Source organism: Lepisosteus platostomus, chromosome 13 (genome assembly GCF_059453375.1).
Source record: "Lepisosteus platostomus isolate fLepPlt1 chromosome 13, fLepPlt1.hap1, whole genome shotgun sequence".
Lineage (NCBI taxonomy): Eukaryota > Metazoa > Chordata > Actinopteri > Semionotiformes > Lepisosteidae > Lepisosteus > Lepisosteus platostomus.
This window is the reverse complement of record NC_142623.1, coordinates 14,425,192-14,443,078: the sequence shown is the minus strand read 5'-3', so window position 1 is coordinate 14,443,078 and position 17,887 is coordinate 14,425,192. Positions and strand designations below refer to the sequence as shown.

At 52.6% G+C, this 17,887-nt stretch overlaps 2 protein-coding genes across 4 annotated transcripts in view; one reads left to right on the top strand and one right to left on the bottom strand.

Annotated features, from left to right (window-relative positions):
* Nucleotides 1-17: 17 nt before the first annotated feature.
* On the top strand, nt 18-9,268 carry nr5a5 (nuclear receptor subfamily 5, group A, member 5). Its single transcript, XM_088603384.1, has 7 exons — nt 18-320; nt 1,105-1,205; nt 2,116-2,257; nt 2,950-3,551; nt 5,039-5,158; nt 7,078-7,225; nt 7,442-9,268. The coding sequence occupies exons 1-7, from the start codon at nt 227-229 to the stop codon at nt 7,687-7,689; spliced, it is 1,455 nt and encodes a 484-aa protein (XP_088459510.1). The 5' UTR covers nt 18-226; the 3' UTR covers nt 7,690-9,268.
* An 8-nt stretch (nt 9,269-9,276) lies between these two features.
* camsap3 (calmodulin regulated spectrin-associated protein family, member 3) overlaps nt 9,277-17,887 on the bottom strand; it is a 44,068-nt gene continuing 35,457 nt past the window's right edge. For all 3 annotated transcript variants that reach the window (XM_088603381.1, XM_088603382.1, XM_088603383.1), the window contains 5 exons: nt 17,552-17,805; nt 15,526-15,622; nt 15,299-15,414; nt 14,518-14,636; nt 9,277-14,118 (listed from right to left, as the gene is read on the bottom strand). In XM_088603381.1, the coding sequence (XP_088459507.1) occupies nt 13,816-14,118; nt 14,518-14,636; nt 15,299-15,414; nt 15,526-15,622; nt 17,552-17,805 (889 nt within the window). In that variant the 3' untranslated portion in view covers nt 9,277-13,815. The remainder of the gene's footprint in view (nt 14,119-14,517; nt 14,637-15,298; nt 15,415-15,525; nt 15,623-17,551; nt 17,806-17,887) is intronic.

Here is a 17,887-nt window from a genome sequence, read left to right as displayed (position 1 = left end):
TCTGTGCTGCTCAGCCCGCAGGCCAGGCCTCTCCTGGGAGCGCGGAGCTGTTCCCGGGGTGGGGAGCCGGGTTTATGACCCTGCTGGCGGAGCAAAGTCCGAGCGCAGGCGCTGGGAGCCACCTCTCCCCTCTCCCCGCTCTCTCCCTGTCGCTGCCTCGGCTGGCGTCTCTCGCAGTGAGATCCCCGGACTTTGGGGGGGATCGGCGGCAGGGCTCTCTCCCGAAATGAGCGTCTTTTCCTCGGACCCGCCCTCGGAGCTGCCCTTCCTTCCCGGAGATTTCATCCAGGAGTTTCTGGGGAAGGAGGCCTCTTCTGCATGTGAGTACCGAGGGGAGTCAGCCCTTCACAGGACAGCAGAGCAGCAGGGACAGGGATCCGCCTGGACCTGTCTGTCTCTCTGTCTCTTCCTGTACCTGTCTGCCTGTCTGTCCCTACCTGTCTGTCTCTTTGTCTCTTCCTGTACCTGTCTGCCTGTCTGTCCCTACCTGTCTGTGCCTACCTAATTGCCTGTCTCTCTGTTTCTTCCTGTGCCTGTCTGTCTCTACCTGTTTCTCTCTCTGTTTCTACCTGAGCCTGTCTGTCTGTCCCTACCTGCCTGTGTGTCCCTGGCTCTATCTGTCCATCCCTACCTGCTTGTCTGTCTCTACCTGTCTCTCTCTGTCTCTACCTGTCCATGTCTGTCCCTATCTGTCTGTCTGTCTAATCTCTGACTGTCAAATCTCTGTGGATTCTGTTGCTTTCAAGCTGTCTGGCTAGAGGCACAATGAGGGATTATAAACCTGGACATGTGTCTGTGTGTTGAAGTGTGTATGACTGTCTCATAAACTCCAAGCTTCTCTCTTGCACATCGCTGCCTTGCTCTCTCCAGTCACATGACTCTCTGAGCAGCTCTCTATCTGGGAACTGTGGTGAGCTGAGAGGAAGTGTTGTGGTACCCCATGAGGAAGTTATGGGAAAGGGAAAGGGTTAGATTTCCGACAGCAGGTACGAGGAACCATGATCTTCAGAAGGAAGGGTCCCACTGTGAATTGGCCAGAAGCAGGCTGTCTGACAGAGAGAGGCCCCCTCCTAGTGAATGGTGCAGCTTGTTCTCTGCCCACAGCCCCGCCGGTGAAGCCGGAGGCCCCTCAGGAATCGTGTCCGATTTGTGGGGACAGGGTGTCAGGATACCACTACGGCCTGCTGACCTGTGAAAGCTGCAAGGTAATATTAATTGCTTACACTTCTAGAGCACTTTTCTGGACACTCCACTCAAAGTGCTTTACAGGTAATGGGGATCCCCTCCACCACCACTAGTGTGCAGCCCCACCAGGATGAGGTGACAGCAGCCACCCCTAGTCTTTTTCAAGAAACGTCCTGGGAGTTTTAATGACCACAGAGAGTCAGGACCTCGGTTTTAAGTCTCATTTGAAGGACGGCACCTTTTTACAGTATAGTGTCCCCATCACTATACTGGGGCATTAGGACCCACACAGACAGCAGGGTGAGCGCCCCCTACTGGTCACACTAACACCACTTCCAGCAGCAACCTTAGCTTTCCCAGGAGTCTCCCACCCAGGTACTGACCAGGCTCACTAACTGAGCTACAGCGGGCTGCTGGATGTGAGTTGCAGAATGATATGACTGCTGGCATAAGGTGGGGGGGGTGGCACCTGAATCCATCTTGCACACAGACTCTCACTGACATCCATTTCATCCAGATTCAAACCATTTCATCCAACTCAGGGTCAATGGGAGAGCCGGAGTCTATCCCAGCAAGCAACGGGCACAGGCAGGGTACTCCCCAGGCAGGACGCCAGTCGATCACAGAGCGCACAGCCACAGACATGCACTCCCAGCAAGGCCAGTTTTCCCAGAGGCCAAATAATCTACCAGTATGTTTTTGCACTGTGGGAGGAAACCGATGTGAACAGTGGGAGAACATACAAACTCCACACAGACAGCACCCCAGGAGCTGACCCCAGGGCCGGGCCCCAGTGCCGAGAGGCATCAGTGCAGACTGTGGGGCCCAATCATCTACATAACCTCCCACACTCTCCGCCTGTCGTCCCCCCTGCCCCTGCGAGACAGGCGTTGACGTCCAGCAGCAACCCCCCTGTGCTCGTCCCCGCAGGGCTTCTTCAAGAGGACGGTGCAGAACAACAAGCAGTACGCCTGTGCCGAGAGGCAGCGCTGCCCCATCGACACCACGCAGAGGAAGCGCTGCCCCTACTGCCGCTTCCAGAAGTGTCTGAGCGTGGGCATGAGGAGGGAGGGTGGGTGACTCCTCTGCCTCTCTCTCCTGTCCCCTCTCCATCCCTCCTTCCCTCTCCTCTTTCTCTCCCTCTCCATCCCTCTTTCCCTCTCTCTCCTGTCCTCTCTCCTGTCCCCTCTCCATCCCTCTCTCCCTCTCCTCTTTCTCTCCCTCTCTCCCTCTCCTCTTTCTCTCCCTCTCCATCCCTCTCTCCCTTTCCTCTTTCTCTCCCTCTCTCTCCTTGTCTTCCTCTCCATCCCTCTCTCCCTCACTCTCCTGTCCTCTCTCCAACTCTCCCTCTCCATCCCTCATTCCCTCTCCTCTTTCTCTCCCTCTCTATCCCTCTCTCCAACTCTCCCTCTCTATCCCTCTATCCCTTTCCTCTCTCTCTCCTGTCCTCTCTCCTGCTTTCCCTCTCCTCTTTCTCTCTCTCTCTATCCCTCTCTCTCTCTCCTGTCCTCTCTCCTTCTCTCCCTCGCCTCTTTCTCTCTCTCTCTATCCCTCTCTCTCTCCTGTCCTCTCTCCTGCTCTCCCTCGCCTCTTTCTCTCTCTCTCTATCCCTCTCTCTCTCCTGCTCTCCCTCTCCAGTGTCTGAGGTGCAAACTCTGCTGATCTGGGGGGGGGTCTTTACTGACGAGTCAGGCTGGGAGAAAGGGAGGAGGGGGGTGAGCTTGTGAGCTTGCGTCGGCACTAACGCCGTTCTCTACCCCACAGCGGTGAGAGCCGACAGGATGAGAGGGGGGCGCAACAAGTTCGGGCCCCTGTACCGGAGAGACCGGCAGCTGAAGCAGCAGAAACGGGCTGATCTCCACAGCGCCCCCTGCAGGTTCAAAGCGGAAAGCCCGGCGGGACAGTCCGGCGCGACGCACGGATTTCAGGCGGCCCTGGCGTCTGTTCCCACCCCCCCAGAGCCCCCCCCCGCCGCTCAGTGCGCCCAGCCGCAGCTGCAGGGGTTCTGCAGGGGGCAGGCCCCAGCACCAGCGCACACCCTCTGCCCCCGAGCCGTCCTGAACGAGAAACCCCCGGCCCACCCGAGCTACCCCCCGCAGGGGCTCTACAGCCACGCGCAAGCCCGATTTCCCCTGCCCGCCCTCCCGGGCCCCCCCGCGCCCGCCGGCCTCTCCGAGATGCTGCGCTGGGAGCCCGAGGAGTCGCAGCTGTGCGCCCGCATCCTGGCCTGCCTGCAGAGGGAGCAGGCGAGCCGGGGCAAACACGATCGGCTCAACACCTTCGGGATCATGTGCAAGATGGCGGAGCAGACGCTGCTGGGGCTGGTGGAGTGGGCGAGGAGCTGCGCCGTCTTCAAGGAGCTGCCGGTAAGGGGGCGGGGGGAGGCGCCTCGACGCGCTGTTCCTGGCACCGCGTCCCTCTGTCCAGCTGGTCCAGTACGGGGGGGACGGACAGGCGGTCAGTCTCCCTGTCACGAAGCGGTTTTCAGGACCCTATGCAGGCAGCAGAATCCAGAGGGGAGTGAGACAATACGGGGAAAAAAGACTAGGATCAGGGCTGGAAGAACAGGGGGGCGTGTCCAAGGTGCGCAGGTGCTCGAGGGGGCGTGGTCCAGGCAAACAAGTCCGAAGGGGGTCCATAAGAATATCCCAGGGTGAGCAAATGTTCAGAGCCGGGTAATCAATCCAAGACGAACAAGAAGGAGTTAAAAGCCGGAGCGGGATCTGGCGAAGAGTCGGGGGAAATAAAAGGGGTAACGGGGCCAGGCGCTCCCAGCCCCAGACCCAGATGGTCGGGACGCCGTGGTGAAGCCAATGCTGTCGAGCCCCTCCTGGACTCGCTGGTAGGTGGGCTTCCGGGCGTCCATTTCCATTGCTGAGCCCAGATTGGTAGGAGCGTCTGGCTTTTATAGGAAGGGGGCTGGAACAGGATCAGGTGCAGGAAAAATCAACACAAACAAGGATGCGCGGGAGCGTTCTTAAGAGGAGGGGCGTACGATTGTGACACTCCCTGTCTCTCTCACTCTGTCTGTCCTTGTCTTCTTTCAAAACCGGCTGGATGAGATCCTCCAGTCAGAACAGGAAGGGGCTTCTTTACACAAAGGGTTGTGGGAGTGTGGACCAAGCTGCCCAGCTAGTGTTAGGAATCCCTGGTGGGAAGATACAAGGATCCTGAGCAGACGCAGGCACGGGTAATAGAAGAGGCAGGTGAACAATCCAAAACGAGAGGCAAGGTCGTGGTCAAAAGCCGTAAGGCAAATAGTAATCCAGGGAGAACTCCGCTGGCAAACAGTCCGAGGCGAGAGGCGAGGTGCAAAGTCGAAAAGGCAGAAGGGGAGCCCAATAATCAGAATAAACGAGGTACGGGAAAAAACGCCAGGTAGAGCTCTCAAGGAGTAGACTCAATACCGAGCAGCGGGAAGCAGGTGAAGATGGTATAAATAGCACTGCGCACGGTGGAGTGTGTGCAGGTGGTTTAACTCGTGCGGCGGCGTTTGTTAATAATCACCCGCTGCTGGTGCTGATTAGCTCGCTTAAGAGTTGGTCTTGACTCCCTGGTGGTCGTGACAGCTAGGTGGTGGAAGCCAGTCACCTGGCTTCTCTACACAAAAGGCTGGATGAGATCCTGGGATGAGTTACCTACTGGCTGCTGTAGGCTGGATGGACTGAACAGCCTCTCGATTGAAACCTTTTTCACGTTATTACGTGAACACAGTACAGGAAACACTGTGTCGCCTGCACGTTCCTGATCCAGTGTGTGGAGCCCTTGTGTGTTTTTTTAAAGTGAACAGGAGCTGGTGCAGATGTGTGCTGATCAATGCAATTCTCTCTCCCTCTCTCTCTTTCTCTCTCAGGTGGAGGAGCAGATGGCCCTGCTGCAGGGCTGCTGGAGTGAGCTGCTGGTGCTCGACCACCTCTACAGACAGGTGGCTTATGGGAAAGAAGGCAGCATCTACCTGGTTACCGGGCAACAGGTACTAATGGCGCCGCATGGGCAATAGCAACAGCAGCAGCACCAGTCAGAGCAGCTGGGCAAGTCGCCCTGTCTCATGCTGGGATACAAGGGTCTTGTAAGGGCGCCGGGCAGCTGTGATCACTTTTAGAGCCACGGGCTAGAATCTTTTTATACACATATACAATATTGATAGTGGGAATAAGTATTCAGATTTGATCAGTGAAAGTGCTGAAAGTTTTTATCTTCCCTCCTTACTTGAAAGCAGGGGTGCCCAACCAGCCGATCGATCGCCAGAATGTTTGGTAAAAAAAAAATGGGCTATTTGACTACTTTTTTTGATAGCCTAAAAATTCATTCAGATCTGTGCATGTAATGTCGTCCATTTTACTGCCCTTGTGTGTGTGTGTGTGTGTGTGTGTGTGTGTGTGTGTGTGTGTGTGTGTGTGTGTGTGTGTGTGTGTGTGTGTGTGTGACCATTGTCGAATGGGTTGTAAAAGTCTCTTCCCTGAGTGCTGGCTGACTGAAAAAAAGGCCAGAGGAGCTCCGTAAATAGTGTTGTGTGTGACTCAAGAACGTTCTCTTGGTTATTGCCGCACGAACCCCACATTCGCTAAGTTTGAACGCCTATTTGATAGTTGCAGTGTTTGAGCGAAAATGATGAAGCAAACAGACCGAAAACTCACAAGGAATGGGAGCATGATTATTTTTTTGTACTTTCGCATTCAAATCTGCGATGGTAGAGTCTACGCGAAAAGGGGGGATATAGAACAACGTTTCAAAACTGCACACAAAACGAATGATGTGGAGTTACGGAAAAGAAAAGCGGGAAAAATCAAATGTCCACTAGCAGCCGTCGGTTTGTCACGAGGCCTAATACAAGAGGGAAAGCGGCAATCATCGCATCGCTCCGTGTGAGACGCGGCTCAACACAACAAGTCGTTCAGGGATCGAGAAGTCATAAAAAAAGGCGTTTACTGAGGCAGCTGACTTGCAGTTTGGAGATTTCAAAAACAAACATGGGTGGCGAGGTTCAGACAGCTGTTGCCTGAAATCAAAGAGCTCCCCGAGTCGTCTAAACACGGTGAATATGCCCGATTAGAGGATGACCAGTGGCCTCTGGATTTAGCAGTCCTCCCAGACTGGACTGGACTGCTGAATGAGCTGAATGTCGAGCTGCAGGGACAAAATAAAAATGTCATCGACATGATCAGCAGTGTCAACACGTTCAAAAAAAGAATCACAGGTGTTCTCAAATAAGCGTCTCAGTGCCGATGCTCACAGTGTACAAGATAGGATATTCTTTTTTCTAAAATGGGGAACATTACTGGTTCACTGTAGCATGAGTCGCTTGCTTTTATTTACTGTAATTTTAGTGATGGGTATCGTTATTGTGCGGATGTGCACACAGTCTGTTTTTCCTATATCAGAGCTTCAAATTCACACTAGTAGATCGCGCTGGACTGGCAAATGAAAAAGTAGATCTTGCATTAAAAAAGGTTGTGCACCCCTGCTTTAAAGGTTTATAGCTTATAATGTAAAGTTATCGAGTTTATTTTTTAAATGCAGTTTTAGAAGATGGCCACAAGAGGGGGCCAACGCAAAGGTAGTCATATAGGTTAGGTCTCATCTATCTGCTTGTACTGCACTGACTCAGGGGATGTCAAGTTCTGCCGCACCCTGTCCACGCCAGCTCATGATTTAAGGTCAAATGGCTATTTTTTTAATCAACACAATAATTAAATTGAATTACATAATTAAACAGATGTCTTGGCAAAGACTTGCACTGCAATGGAAGGTCTTGTGTTTGAGTAACCCAGCTGCAATAAAATACAGACCTTTAGCTTGCGACTGGTTTAACATATCAGTGAACTAAACTGCTTCTTGATAAATAAGAATGGAGAAAATGTAATTATATAATCCTTATGTTGTCCATTTCAGATTGAAGTGTCCACTGTGCTGTCCCAGGCGGGGGACACTTTGGCCAGTCTGGTGTCTCGAACACAAGACCTAGTGTCCAGACTGCGGACACTGCAGCTGGACAGACAGGAGTTTGTGTGTCTCAAATACCTTGTGCTTTTCAACCCAGGTAAGTATATTCTAAAACCTGGTGAGCTCCCGATGTCACAGCCCTGTATCTTAACCACTGGACCGGCTGTCCTCCTGGTGTGACAGCCCTGTATCTTAACCACTGGACCGGCTGTCCTCCTGGTGTGACAGCCCTGTATCTTAACCACTGCACCAGCTGTCCTCTTGCTGTAATGCCCCTGACAGATCTCCTAACGCCTCTGCTCTCGTGTTCTAGACACGAGGGGCCTGGGGGCCGGCGGGCAGGTGGAGCGGGTGCAGGAGGGTGTGAACCGGACCCTGATGGAGCACACCATGGCGGCGCACCCGGGCCAGACGGACAAGTTCGGCCAGCTGCTGCTGAAGCTGCCGGAGGTGCGCGGCCTGAGCCTGCAGACGGAGGAGTACCTGTACCTGCGGCACCTGCAGGGAGACCTGCCCTGCAACTCCCTGCTCACGGAGATGCTGCACGCCAAGCAGGCCTGAGGAGCGGCCCGGGCACTCCACACCTGCTCCGCTTTCACCCGGACCCCACAGACGGACCGTCCCGCCTCACATTCCAGCTTCGGGGATCCAGAGGAGGGGGGGGGCAGCATTCAAGTGAGCGTGTGGGCAGCTCACAACTGGCTGCCCACTGGAGCTCAGCAGGTGTGAGCCTGGCCAGTACCTGGATGGGAGACTCCTGGGAAAAACTACAGCTGCTGCTGGAAGTGGTGTTAGTGGGGCCAGCAGGGGGCGCTCACCCTGCAGTCTGTGTGGGTCCTAATGCCCCAGTATAGTGACGGGGACGCTATACTGTAAAAAGGTGCTGTTCTTCAGATGAGATGTAAAACCGAGGTCCCGACTCTCTGTGGTCATTAAAAATCCCAGGGCATTTCTCGAAAAGTGTAGGGGTGTAACCCCAGTGTCCTGACCAAATCCTCCACTGGCCTTTAGCAATCGTGTCCTCCTACTGCCATGTCTGAACTGGCTTCATCACTCTGCTCTCCTCCCCACTGATAGCTGGTGTGTGGTGAGCGTTCTGGTGCGCTATGGCTGCCGTCGCATCATCCAGGTGGGGCTGCACACTGGTGGTGGTGGAGGGGAGTCCCCATTACCTGTAAAGCGCTCTGAGTGGAGAGTCCAGAAAAGCGCTCTAGAAGCCTGAGGAATCATCATGACGTCTCACTGTCGGGAGCACCTGTCCTCGGCTCCCATCGTCCCAGTAGATTTAGAGGTAACCCTCTCTCCTCTCCAGTGGGGGGGAGGGGGAGGGATGTGGCTGCGGCCTCTTTTCCATTAATCCGGGGAAACTGGATCGCGCCTCGTACTGGAGAAGAGGAAGGAGCAGGTGTCTCCCTCCTCCTCCCCAGCCCGAGGGAGGCGCCGCCCGAGCCGAGCCCTGGCCCCCGGGCCGGTGAGGGTTCGAGCAAGACGGAGCAGCTGCGGTTGGAACCAGCGCGGAAGGCCGGTGTCCAGCCGCCGTCCACCACCTGTTTCAAACAAAGCAGTGGACACCAGGCTTTCACGCAGGCGCAAGTGGGTGGGTCAGTGTAACGAACCGGGCCAGGCAGGGGAACCAGTACCATCCTCACCATGAACTGGATGGATCAACCCCGCAATCAACTCTGTAGAGACGCCCTCGGGCTGTGCCGTGAAACAATCTCTTCAACTGAAAGGACAGTGTGAGAGACACAAGGTCAAGCCACGTAGCCGGACCCTCTGCCCCAGAGTGCCAGGGGGAGGGGTTTGATCTGGGACAGTGGGGTCGACGCCCCCACTTCGATATACCCTGGTGCAGTGAGGTGCACTCACCCACTTTCCTGCCCTCCCTCAGCCCCACCCCACCCCCAGACATCTCTGACTTAATTAGTCCGTTAACAGGTGAATTCAAATACCATGTTGAAAACCTTTCATCCCTTCAAGAAATGCCTCTTGCTCCCGTTATGGTGGGCATTTTTAAAATAAAGTTGGCTGGCAAAAATGAGCTCCTACAGGCAGGGATGGAACACAAGAAACGCAAAGCTGTAAATCAAATTGGGCATGAGGGAAAAATAAATAAATAAATCGACTCCAGTAAAGAAAAGCTGAGGCTCGTTTTAAAAGGGTTTTATTTGTCTTCCCAGGTGGCAACACCTGCGGCTCGTTTGTGTGGACAGGGGATATGTACAGTTCAGGGCTGGGGAGGCGACATTCATGCACAGAGCGGCAAGAGGGAAAAACATCCACCTCCTCGTGAACACAGAAACGACATCAACAGAAATCAGATCCCTGACATAAATAATAAAATCTGCAAATCAAAAACAGAACAAGACCCAGCACAGTTGCATCTCCATCCTTCCAATAAATACGCACCTCACTCGGAGAGAGGTGGCAGTTTTCACAGTAGGACAGCACAGAAACCACAGCGCGTGCACAGACTCAAGACTCAAGACTCAAGACTCAAGACTCAAGACTCAAGACTCAAGACTCAAGACTCAAGACTCAAGACTCAAGACTCAAGACTCAAGACTCAAGACTCAAGACTCAAGACTCAAGACTCAAGACTCAAGACTCAAGACTCAAGACTCAAGACTCAAGACTCAAGACTCAAGACTCAAGACTCAAGACTCACGCTGACACACGCTGACACACGCTGACACACGGCCTCCTGCATCACATCTCAGGGCCCTGGCCCTGCAATCTGATTGGGCTGAGTGCTGACATCGTAATGCGCAGGTCACAAGAGCAGGTGCATGAAAGACTTTGTCCGATTCAAACACGTGTGCCTGCAGTCGGCTTCTTAGTGGTTTCAGTGGTGCCAAGGAACTCGGATCCTCAGAGTAAGGAGATCGGATCAGAACCCTAGTCCAGTTATTTAGCAGCAAGCATCTTGCACCTCAGACAGTAGGGTGCAGTGAATTATTCATACAACACACATGTCCAGGAAACACTAGACCAGCATCATAGAGACTGGCTATTTAACCACACCCAAAAAAAAACTGGGTTCCCCCCTCACCAATTTTCCACACCGGAGAGGCAGTCGTGATAGTCTACATCAGGCCCCTGCTGATTCAAGGCAGACCAAGCAGCAGCAGATAAACCATGCTGCTGTGTTGGAGCCCACTCCCTTTGGTGCTTGGTGCTGTGTTGGGGCTGTTCTCTGGCTGGGAGGTGGTGGTAGCACAGCAGGGCACTGTACTATTGCAAAATGAGAACAACTAGAGACTAAATTCTTTTTTAAAAAAGAAGGCAGTGACACCCAAGAAGACATGTTTTAAGGTATGGATAAGCTGCACCACAGGGGACCCCAGAACCAGGGACTCACCCCGTGTCCGTCTTCCCATTTTCATTTGCAATTCACCTTCTAAATTAGTCGACCAGGTCTCTTTATTGGCTCATTATTGACGATAGCCCACTATCTGTCTGTATAAGACCCTTGAATTTGGGGTACAGTAGTTACAACACAATTTCACGCCTTGACAGAGGTGTTCAGTTTCCATCCAGTACAGCAAACATTCAGGCTCGCAAAGCTAATTGAGAGATTGAGCTGCCAAAGACCCCCAGGAGGATGCAACCCACAGGGACACCCTAGTGTCACAGGAGACTAAATAGCTGGCATTCAAACTGCTGGCCTTTCTCCGGCTCCTGCTTTGATTGGTTTCTAACCACTTTCTGATTCAACATGTTGCAGTTGCTTCTTCCCTGGTGAGGTTTAAAATGCTGAGCAGGGGAGACCCCACTCTGAGTAGCACTGTGCTGAAAGGGGGAGTCTTCAAGTCTTGAAGACGGGCCCCACACCTTGTCAGCTGTGGGATTCACAGTCGCTAAGCGCTATATTCGTTAATAGCAACACCACTGCTTGTGCAGCCCATTTCTACCTTCTGCCCGCTGGTCCGTGTGTGTTGGGCTAACCCGAGAAGGTTCTGCTCACTCAGCTCAGTCGGACCGGTTCTGGTCTCGTGGACAAACACAGCACGCACGTCTGTTTTACACCACAGCCCAGCTTCTAACAGCACAGGGCCGTTAGGGAGCTGGAGCCGATCCAGCAGGGTACACCCTGGACAGGACACCAGTGCATGGCGCATGCACACACACACACACACACCAGGACCAGTTTTCCCAGAAGCCAGTTGACCCACCAGCATGTCTGTGGACTGTGGGAGGAAAACGGAGCACCCGAAGGACACCGACGTGAACACAGGGAGAACATGCCTTAGAAAAATGGGTAAAACACTGATCGAGCATTCCAGTGCACAAGAAAACAAAGACGATTGTCCAAAAACAATAACCAAGGTGTTTAAGCGAAAGCCCTTTTAAATTATCATTCGTAATCACCTCTTAACGCACCTGTGAATGAACAAGACACTGCGTTCCTCGCGTGAGCTCCGTTACAGTTCTTCGGAGCACCCCACGAACCCCAAGACACCCCGAGGCCCCCTGGCTGGATTGGAAGTGCCCTGTGGGACGTGCCTTCAGCCGAACTGAAGATAAAAACGGGGAGATTCATCGCCTCTGCTGACCGAGACTGGGGCTGTGTGACGAGAGAGCTGCCAGGAGCAGGGTCTCCGCTCACACAACACTGAAGTGTGCAGCAGCGTCTTCTGGGCGAGGGTGGCTTCTGTGATACAAAGGGGGGCAAAACGATCTTGCATCTTTATTTTTCTATATACTTGCATTGATTCAATGATGGAAAAAAGCTGCTGCTTCTTACTGGCGAAAAGCAAGCTTAGGTTTTGTCAGTTTTGGAGTGACACTGCTCAACCCCATCGCTTAGACTGGGGTCCCAAACTCTCCAGCTTCTCAAGAACAAGGATAGGATAAGCATCAATGAGTCCAGTTAAGCCAATACTGAGTTCAATGAGGTAATTATGGGCTCAGGTGGAAAGAAAACCAGAAACCTACCAGACCTCCTGGACTGGAGTTGTGCAGCCCAAAGTTAGAAGTGCCACTGGGTATTGAACCCCAACCACTCCTAGTCCTACAGGGCCCTACTCCACTCCAGGTTTTTGAAGAAACCTGTGATCCCAGAAACAGTACTAATTAACTGGGTGAACAACTGATTCCAGCCCAGACTTAAGACTGCATGGTGGAATGAAAACTAGCAGACAAATATCTGTGTTCTAGATCCCTACAAAAGAGCATCTGTACCTTCACTCAAATCCTCCAGCAATCTGGAACGCTTTCAAATGTAGTTTTTTTTTTTTTATTTTCCCAGGTAGGGTCAGATCCCCTAGCATACGCCCTAATTCGCCCCTCCGCTCCATTCGCCCACACGTATTAAACTCCGCCGCTCATGTCCAGCAACAAGCAAGCTTACAGCCTTACAGAGTCATTTCCAGTTCATACAAATCATCGCAAAAAAAAAGAAAACAAAATCATTAAATAGCCTTCATATATACAGATCATCTCTGATTTTTCACTTGGATTCGTTTCAACAGAAGCATTTTTTTTTGCAGTTTTGACTTGCAACCACCTCTATATATATTATATATATATATTATTAGTACTTCATTCTTCCATTGCTCCTTACAAGCATACAGGTTTGCTAAAAATCTGCAAGGAAGCATCAAAAACAAGGAGATAACAAAGTCCTGCTTGCCCGGTCAGAAGAAAGGACTCGGGCGCGGGCCTGTAATCAGAGAGGAGTCTACAGGCTGTGCAATTCGGTCTTGTGTATATATCGTTTGTCCAGAAGAGCATCGAAGCTGTAGAAAAATAGGCCGACTGCCTGGACAGACAGAAACGAGCTGTCCTTACCCTCCCCTCCACAGGCAAAGAGATGAATGCCTTTCCTCCAGAATTAAAAAACAGTTGGCGCATCGGGACAGAGGTGTTCTCGTGGTGCACCGAGAAACACCCCCGGCTCTGTCCCGCTGAGGAACGGACGGGCTCGGTGTTTGTACAGTACATTCAAGATGTGGCCCAGAGCCGTCTGGTTCTGAGCTGCGGGGCAGGGGCAGAGCCAGGCCCTACACAAATAAAACATTTCACCCACACCTCTTTTCCTTCGGTCTTCACCACCGTTTTTTAAAGGTTCTTCACTGAAGCAGAAACACAAAAAAAGCAAGGCATTGTAAGTGAGTCCAGAGCCTGGGGACCACGCCCCCGTTCCAGGCCACACCCACGGGCCACACCCCCTCACAAAAGCCCCTGTTCACCAGGCTGTTGAGTTTGGCAAATCAGTGTCTACACAATTCCCTAAAAACGACGCACCCCTCCTCTCCACTTTCCAGACGGGTTCTGGGTTTGGGTCACGACCCTGACCCATCGCGGCGACCAGGTCATCACAGCTTAAACAGGAGTCGTCCTACAAACAAACAGCCGAGGGGGCGTGGCCCCAGGTCCTGTTGATGCACACCATCCTGATAACAGGAACTCGCCGATGGGGGGGGGAGATACTGACAGACAGTCCTGGCAAGGCCAGTGGCTGCAGAAAGAAGAGATCGGGACACTGGGGTCCGGAACTGCGGGTCAGAAGCTGGACACAGAAAGGGAGGTCGCCCCCAGTAACACAGGTCCATTCTTCCCGGGACCAGATCTTCCCCAGGGTGAGCCGGAGGCCCAAAGGAGGGTGGGCAGAAGGAGGGAGGGGGGGTGGAAATTATTTGTTTTTAGGTGGAGCTGGCCTTTGGCTGTTGCCGCATATTCAGGCTATTTGGGGGTGCCTGGCTTTTTGGGGGTGCCCGGCCTCTTGCTCTGCCACAGATGCCCCTGTATCGTGAAGGCGTCCACGCTCATGGACATGGTCTTGGAGGGGATGGGGGTGAACTGCTTGCGGTCGGAGCTGTACTTGTAGATGGACTCCACCATGGCTGGCGTGATGACCCGCGGGCCGAAGCCCGTGAGCCGCGCCATCTCCTCCGTCTCGGGGTTCATGGTGTAGACGGCGCGGAACTGGCAGCTGGAGTCGCGGAACAGGATCAGGAAGTGGTTGGCCTTGCTCTTCTCCATCTCCTGCGAGAGCACGCAGCGGACAGGGGACAGGGGACAGAGGACAGAGGACAGAGAGGAGGGAGACGGATCGCAGGGATTACAGTTAAAGTACCTGCACTCACAGACCCACTCTCCACCCAAAGCACCCCAAAGAGAAACCGAGGGAGGCACAGGGCAGGGCAGGGGCAGGAGGGAGCAGCTGCTGCACCAGTTCGATCAGTGGAGATTAGCCAGGATCTGGGCTTGACCCCCCTGCTCTTACACAGCCATGTGATCTCTAGTTTCCAAGTAGAAAGGACCCTGGTTAAACTGGAGGAGGTCCTCCTGCAGCACACTGCACTGCCCCTGGTCTCCATACAGGGACAGTGAAATTAAATTGCAGCCCAGAGGGTCGATCGGCAGCCTGGGGGGGTATCTTACCTCCACAATCTTGTTTTTCTGCGGCTCGTTGACTTTGCCCGCCAGGCAGCAGCGCGACAGGGCGTTGTGGATGATGAACTTGTTGGACTTGAAGCTGGGCTCCTTATAGAGCTTCGGACCTTCAGACACAAACACAAAACACGAATCAGGACGCTTTCTTCTCAACCTGCATGATATGTGACCTACACCTAACTCTTTATAGCCTGCAGAACAATGAATTGTCCATTACATAAGTAGGCACTAATAAAGCATTTACATGTTATAATAAACTGACTTATTTATAACGGGCAGTAAATGCTTTCTTAATACATATTTGAATTTTGACCTGTTAGGGCTGTAAAAGTGAAACAGCCGTCTGTATGCTTGTATCCATAACTTCAACTATTATGTGCAAAAGGGCAGAATTAGAAACTGTAGCGTAACGATTGGACGAAAAACTAATTAACATTCATACCCACAAACCATTGTGACTCGTACTCTTAACTCCAAACCTTCATTCTGAGTGCAAGTAGTTTGTCATGCACTTGAGAAGCGTCGGCTACAGCCCTTGAACTAAAATGTTCTGAATTTAGCCAAATTGGAGAAATTGATTTAGCTACAGTGGTCTACAGTACTGTACAGCAACAGACGAAGGGGTTAAGTCTGTATTCCTGCTGGCATGTCATATTTAAGAAAAAGCCTGAAACTGCTACAGACAGGCTCTGAAACTGTGGTATAGTAAGATTTTCTAAATGAGTTTATCTTGTCCTCGAAGTCTCTGTGGCGTAAGACTGGGACGCACCTGTGTACTCTGGGATAGAGGCAGGAGAGGAGGCAGTAGAGGCGTTCTCCCAGTCCTTCTCTCCGTTCTGATTGGCCAGCCGGCTCGGTGACATCAGACCCAAGGGCGAATCAGCTCTGAGGGAGATAGGGAAGTGGATCGGTCAGTAGCCGGGGGGGGGGGGCAGGACACACAAGAATGCCGACGTGTCCAGAGGGGATGTGAGCCTGCCTGTGTCAGCCTCTCACCTGGGGGACTTCTTCACCATCAGGGAGCCGCCTGTGTCATTGGCCATGGTGGAGAGAGACAGCGAGGAGTGAGAGTACACTTTACTGAGCCTGGAGCCTGCGGGAGACACAGGAGAGGGAGAGAGTGAGACAGCGTGGAGTGAGAGTACACTTTACTGAGCCTGGTGCCTGCGGGAGACACAGGAGAGTGAGAGAGTGAGACAGCGTGGAGTGAGAGTACACTGTACTGAGCCTGGAGCCTGCGGGAGACACAGGAGAGTGAGAGAGTGAGACAGCGTGGAGTGAGAGTACACTGTACTGAGCCTGGAGCCTGCGGGAGACACAGGAGAGTGAGAGAGTGAGACAGCGTGGAGTGAGAGTACACTTTACTGAGCCTGGAGCCTGCGGGAGACACAGGAGAGTGAGAGAGTGAGACAGCGTGGAGTGAGAGTACACTTTACTGAGCCTGGAGCCTGCGGGAGACACAGGAGAGTGAGAGAGTGAGACAGCGTGGAGTGAGGGTACACTTTACAGAGCCTGGAGCCTGCGGGAGACACAGGAGAGGGAGAGAGTGAGACAGCATGGAGTGAGGGTACACTTTACTGAGCCTGGAGCCTGCAGGAGACACAGGAGAGTGAGAGAGAGAGTGAAGCAAGAGAGAGTTCTACGCAATAAGAAGGAGGCTCTTCAACATCAACCCACCAACAAGAATCTGGCTCCAAATATTTGAAAGTGTAATCCAACCCATTGCCCTATACGGCAGTGAAGTTTGGGGTCCCCTCACAGACCAGGATTACACCCAATGGGACAAACACCCCACAGAAACTCTGCACATGGAGATCTGTAGAATCATCCTCCGTGTGCAGAGAAAAACTCCTAACAACGGGTGCAGGGCCGAATTAGGCCAGTACCCACTATTGATAAACATACAGAAAAGAATATTAAAGTATTGGCTACACCTAAAAAACAGTGACCAAAATTCCTACCACCACAAAGCCCTGCTGAGCCAAGAGCTGAGCCCAAAACAGAGCCCCCTGAGCCAGCTGGTCCTGAGGCTCACCGACCTGAGCCACACCAACACTAACCAGCCTCAGGACAGCACTGCTAGAGCACCACAACCCAGACTCAACCACATCACAGCACAGATCAAACAGCAATATCTCACACACTGGGACACACACACACAAACACAACATAAACTGGAATGCTACAGAACCTTAAACAGACAATACACACTAGCTGAATATTTGACCAAAATAAAAAATAACAAACAGAAACAGACCCTGACGAAGTACAGGCTCAGTGACCACAACCTGGCCATAGAAACTGGGCGACACAGGCAGACCTGGCTGCCCAGAGAGGACAGGCTGTGCTCCCACTGCCAGCAGGGAGAAATAGAGACAGAGGTGCACTTCCTACTGCACTGTGACAGATACTCTGGGATTAGAGAAACATTCTTCCCGAAATTCAGAAATCTAATCCCAGAGTTCCCACACCTGCCAAAACCACAACAGGTCCCAATCCTACTGGGAGAGGGAGGAGGGAACTCAGTTGATCTGGCAGCCCAGTATGTGATCTCCTGTCACAGCCTGAGGAACAGTGAGTCCGTCTCCCAATAATGCTCCAGCCGCCTACAGTATATGTCGATATTATATAATATGTCTTTGTTGTAAATGTCTGTAACATGTCTGTAGATTTTATTTTACTTCTATTTTTTGTTTTGTTCTATGTTAATTTTATTATTTTTATTTGCTTTGGCAACACTGATTGTACCCATCGGTCATGCTAACAAAGCACCTTGAATTGAATTGAATTGAATTGAGTGAGAGAGAGTGAAAGAGAGAGAGAGGGTGAGAGAGAGTGATGTCTTTGCTGTAAATGTCTGTAATATGTCTGTTGATTTTATTTTACTTTTATTTTTTGTTTTGTTTCACGTGAATTTCATTTTTATTTGCTTTGGCAACGCTGATTGTACCCATCAATAAAGCACCTTGAATCGAATCGGATCGAATTGAGAGAGGGAGGGCGGGAAGGTTCTGCTCCAGACCTTTCACGGGGCTGCGGGCCAGGACCGAGTCGTCCCGGAAGACGGTCTTGGGCCTCTGCTTCTTCACGCCGCGGACCGTGGTGGGCTTCTGCCGCAGCACCTTGTCCAGGTCCTCCATGATCTTGAGCTGGTGCCGGCGCTGGTACTCCTGCCGCGTGAAGTCTCCGCGGCGCTGCGGGGTCCCCTCGGGCGGGGGCGTCCGGGGGGCCGGGGGCCTGTCCTCCACACGCCCTCTGCCCTCCTCGGACTGAGGCCTGAGCACGGAACAGGACAGTCGGTCAGCAAGCCAGCATGATGGTCAGTCAGTGTGGTTGACTGTTCGGCCAGTGAGCATGT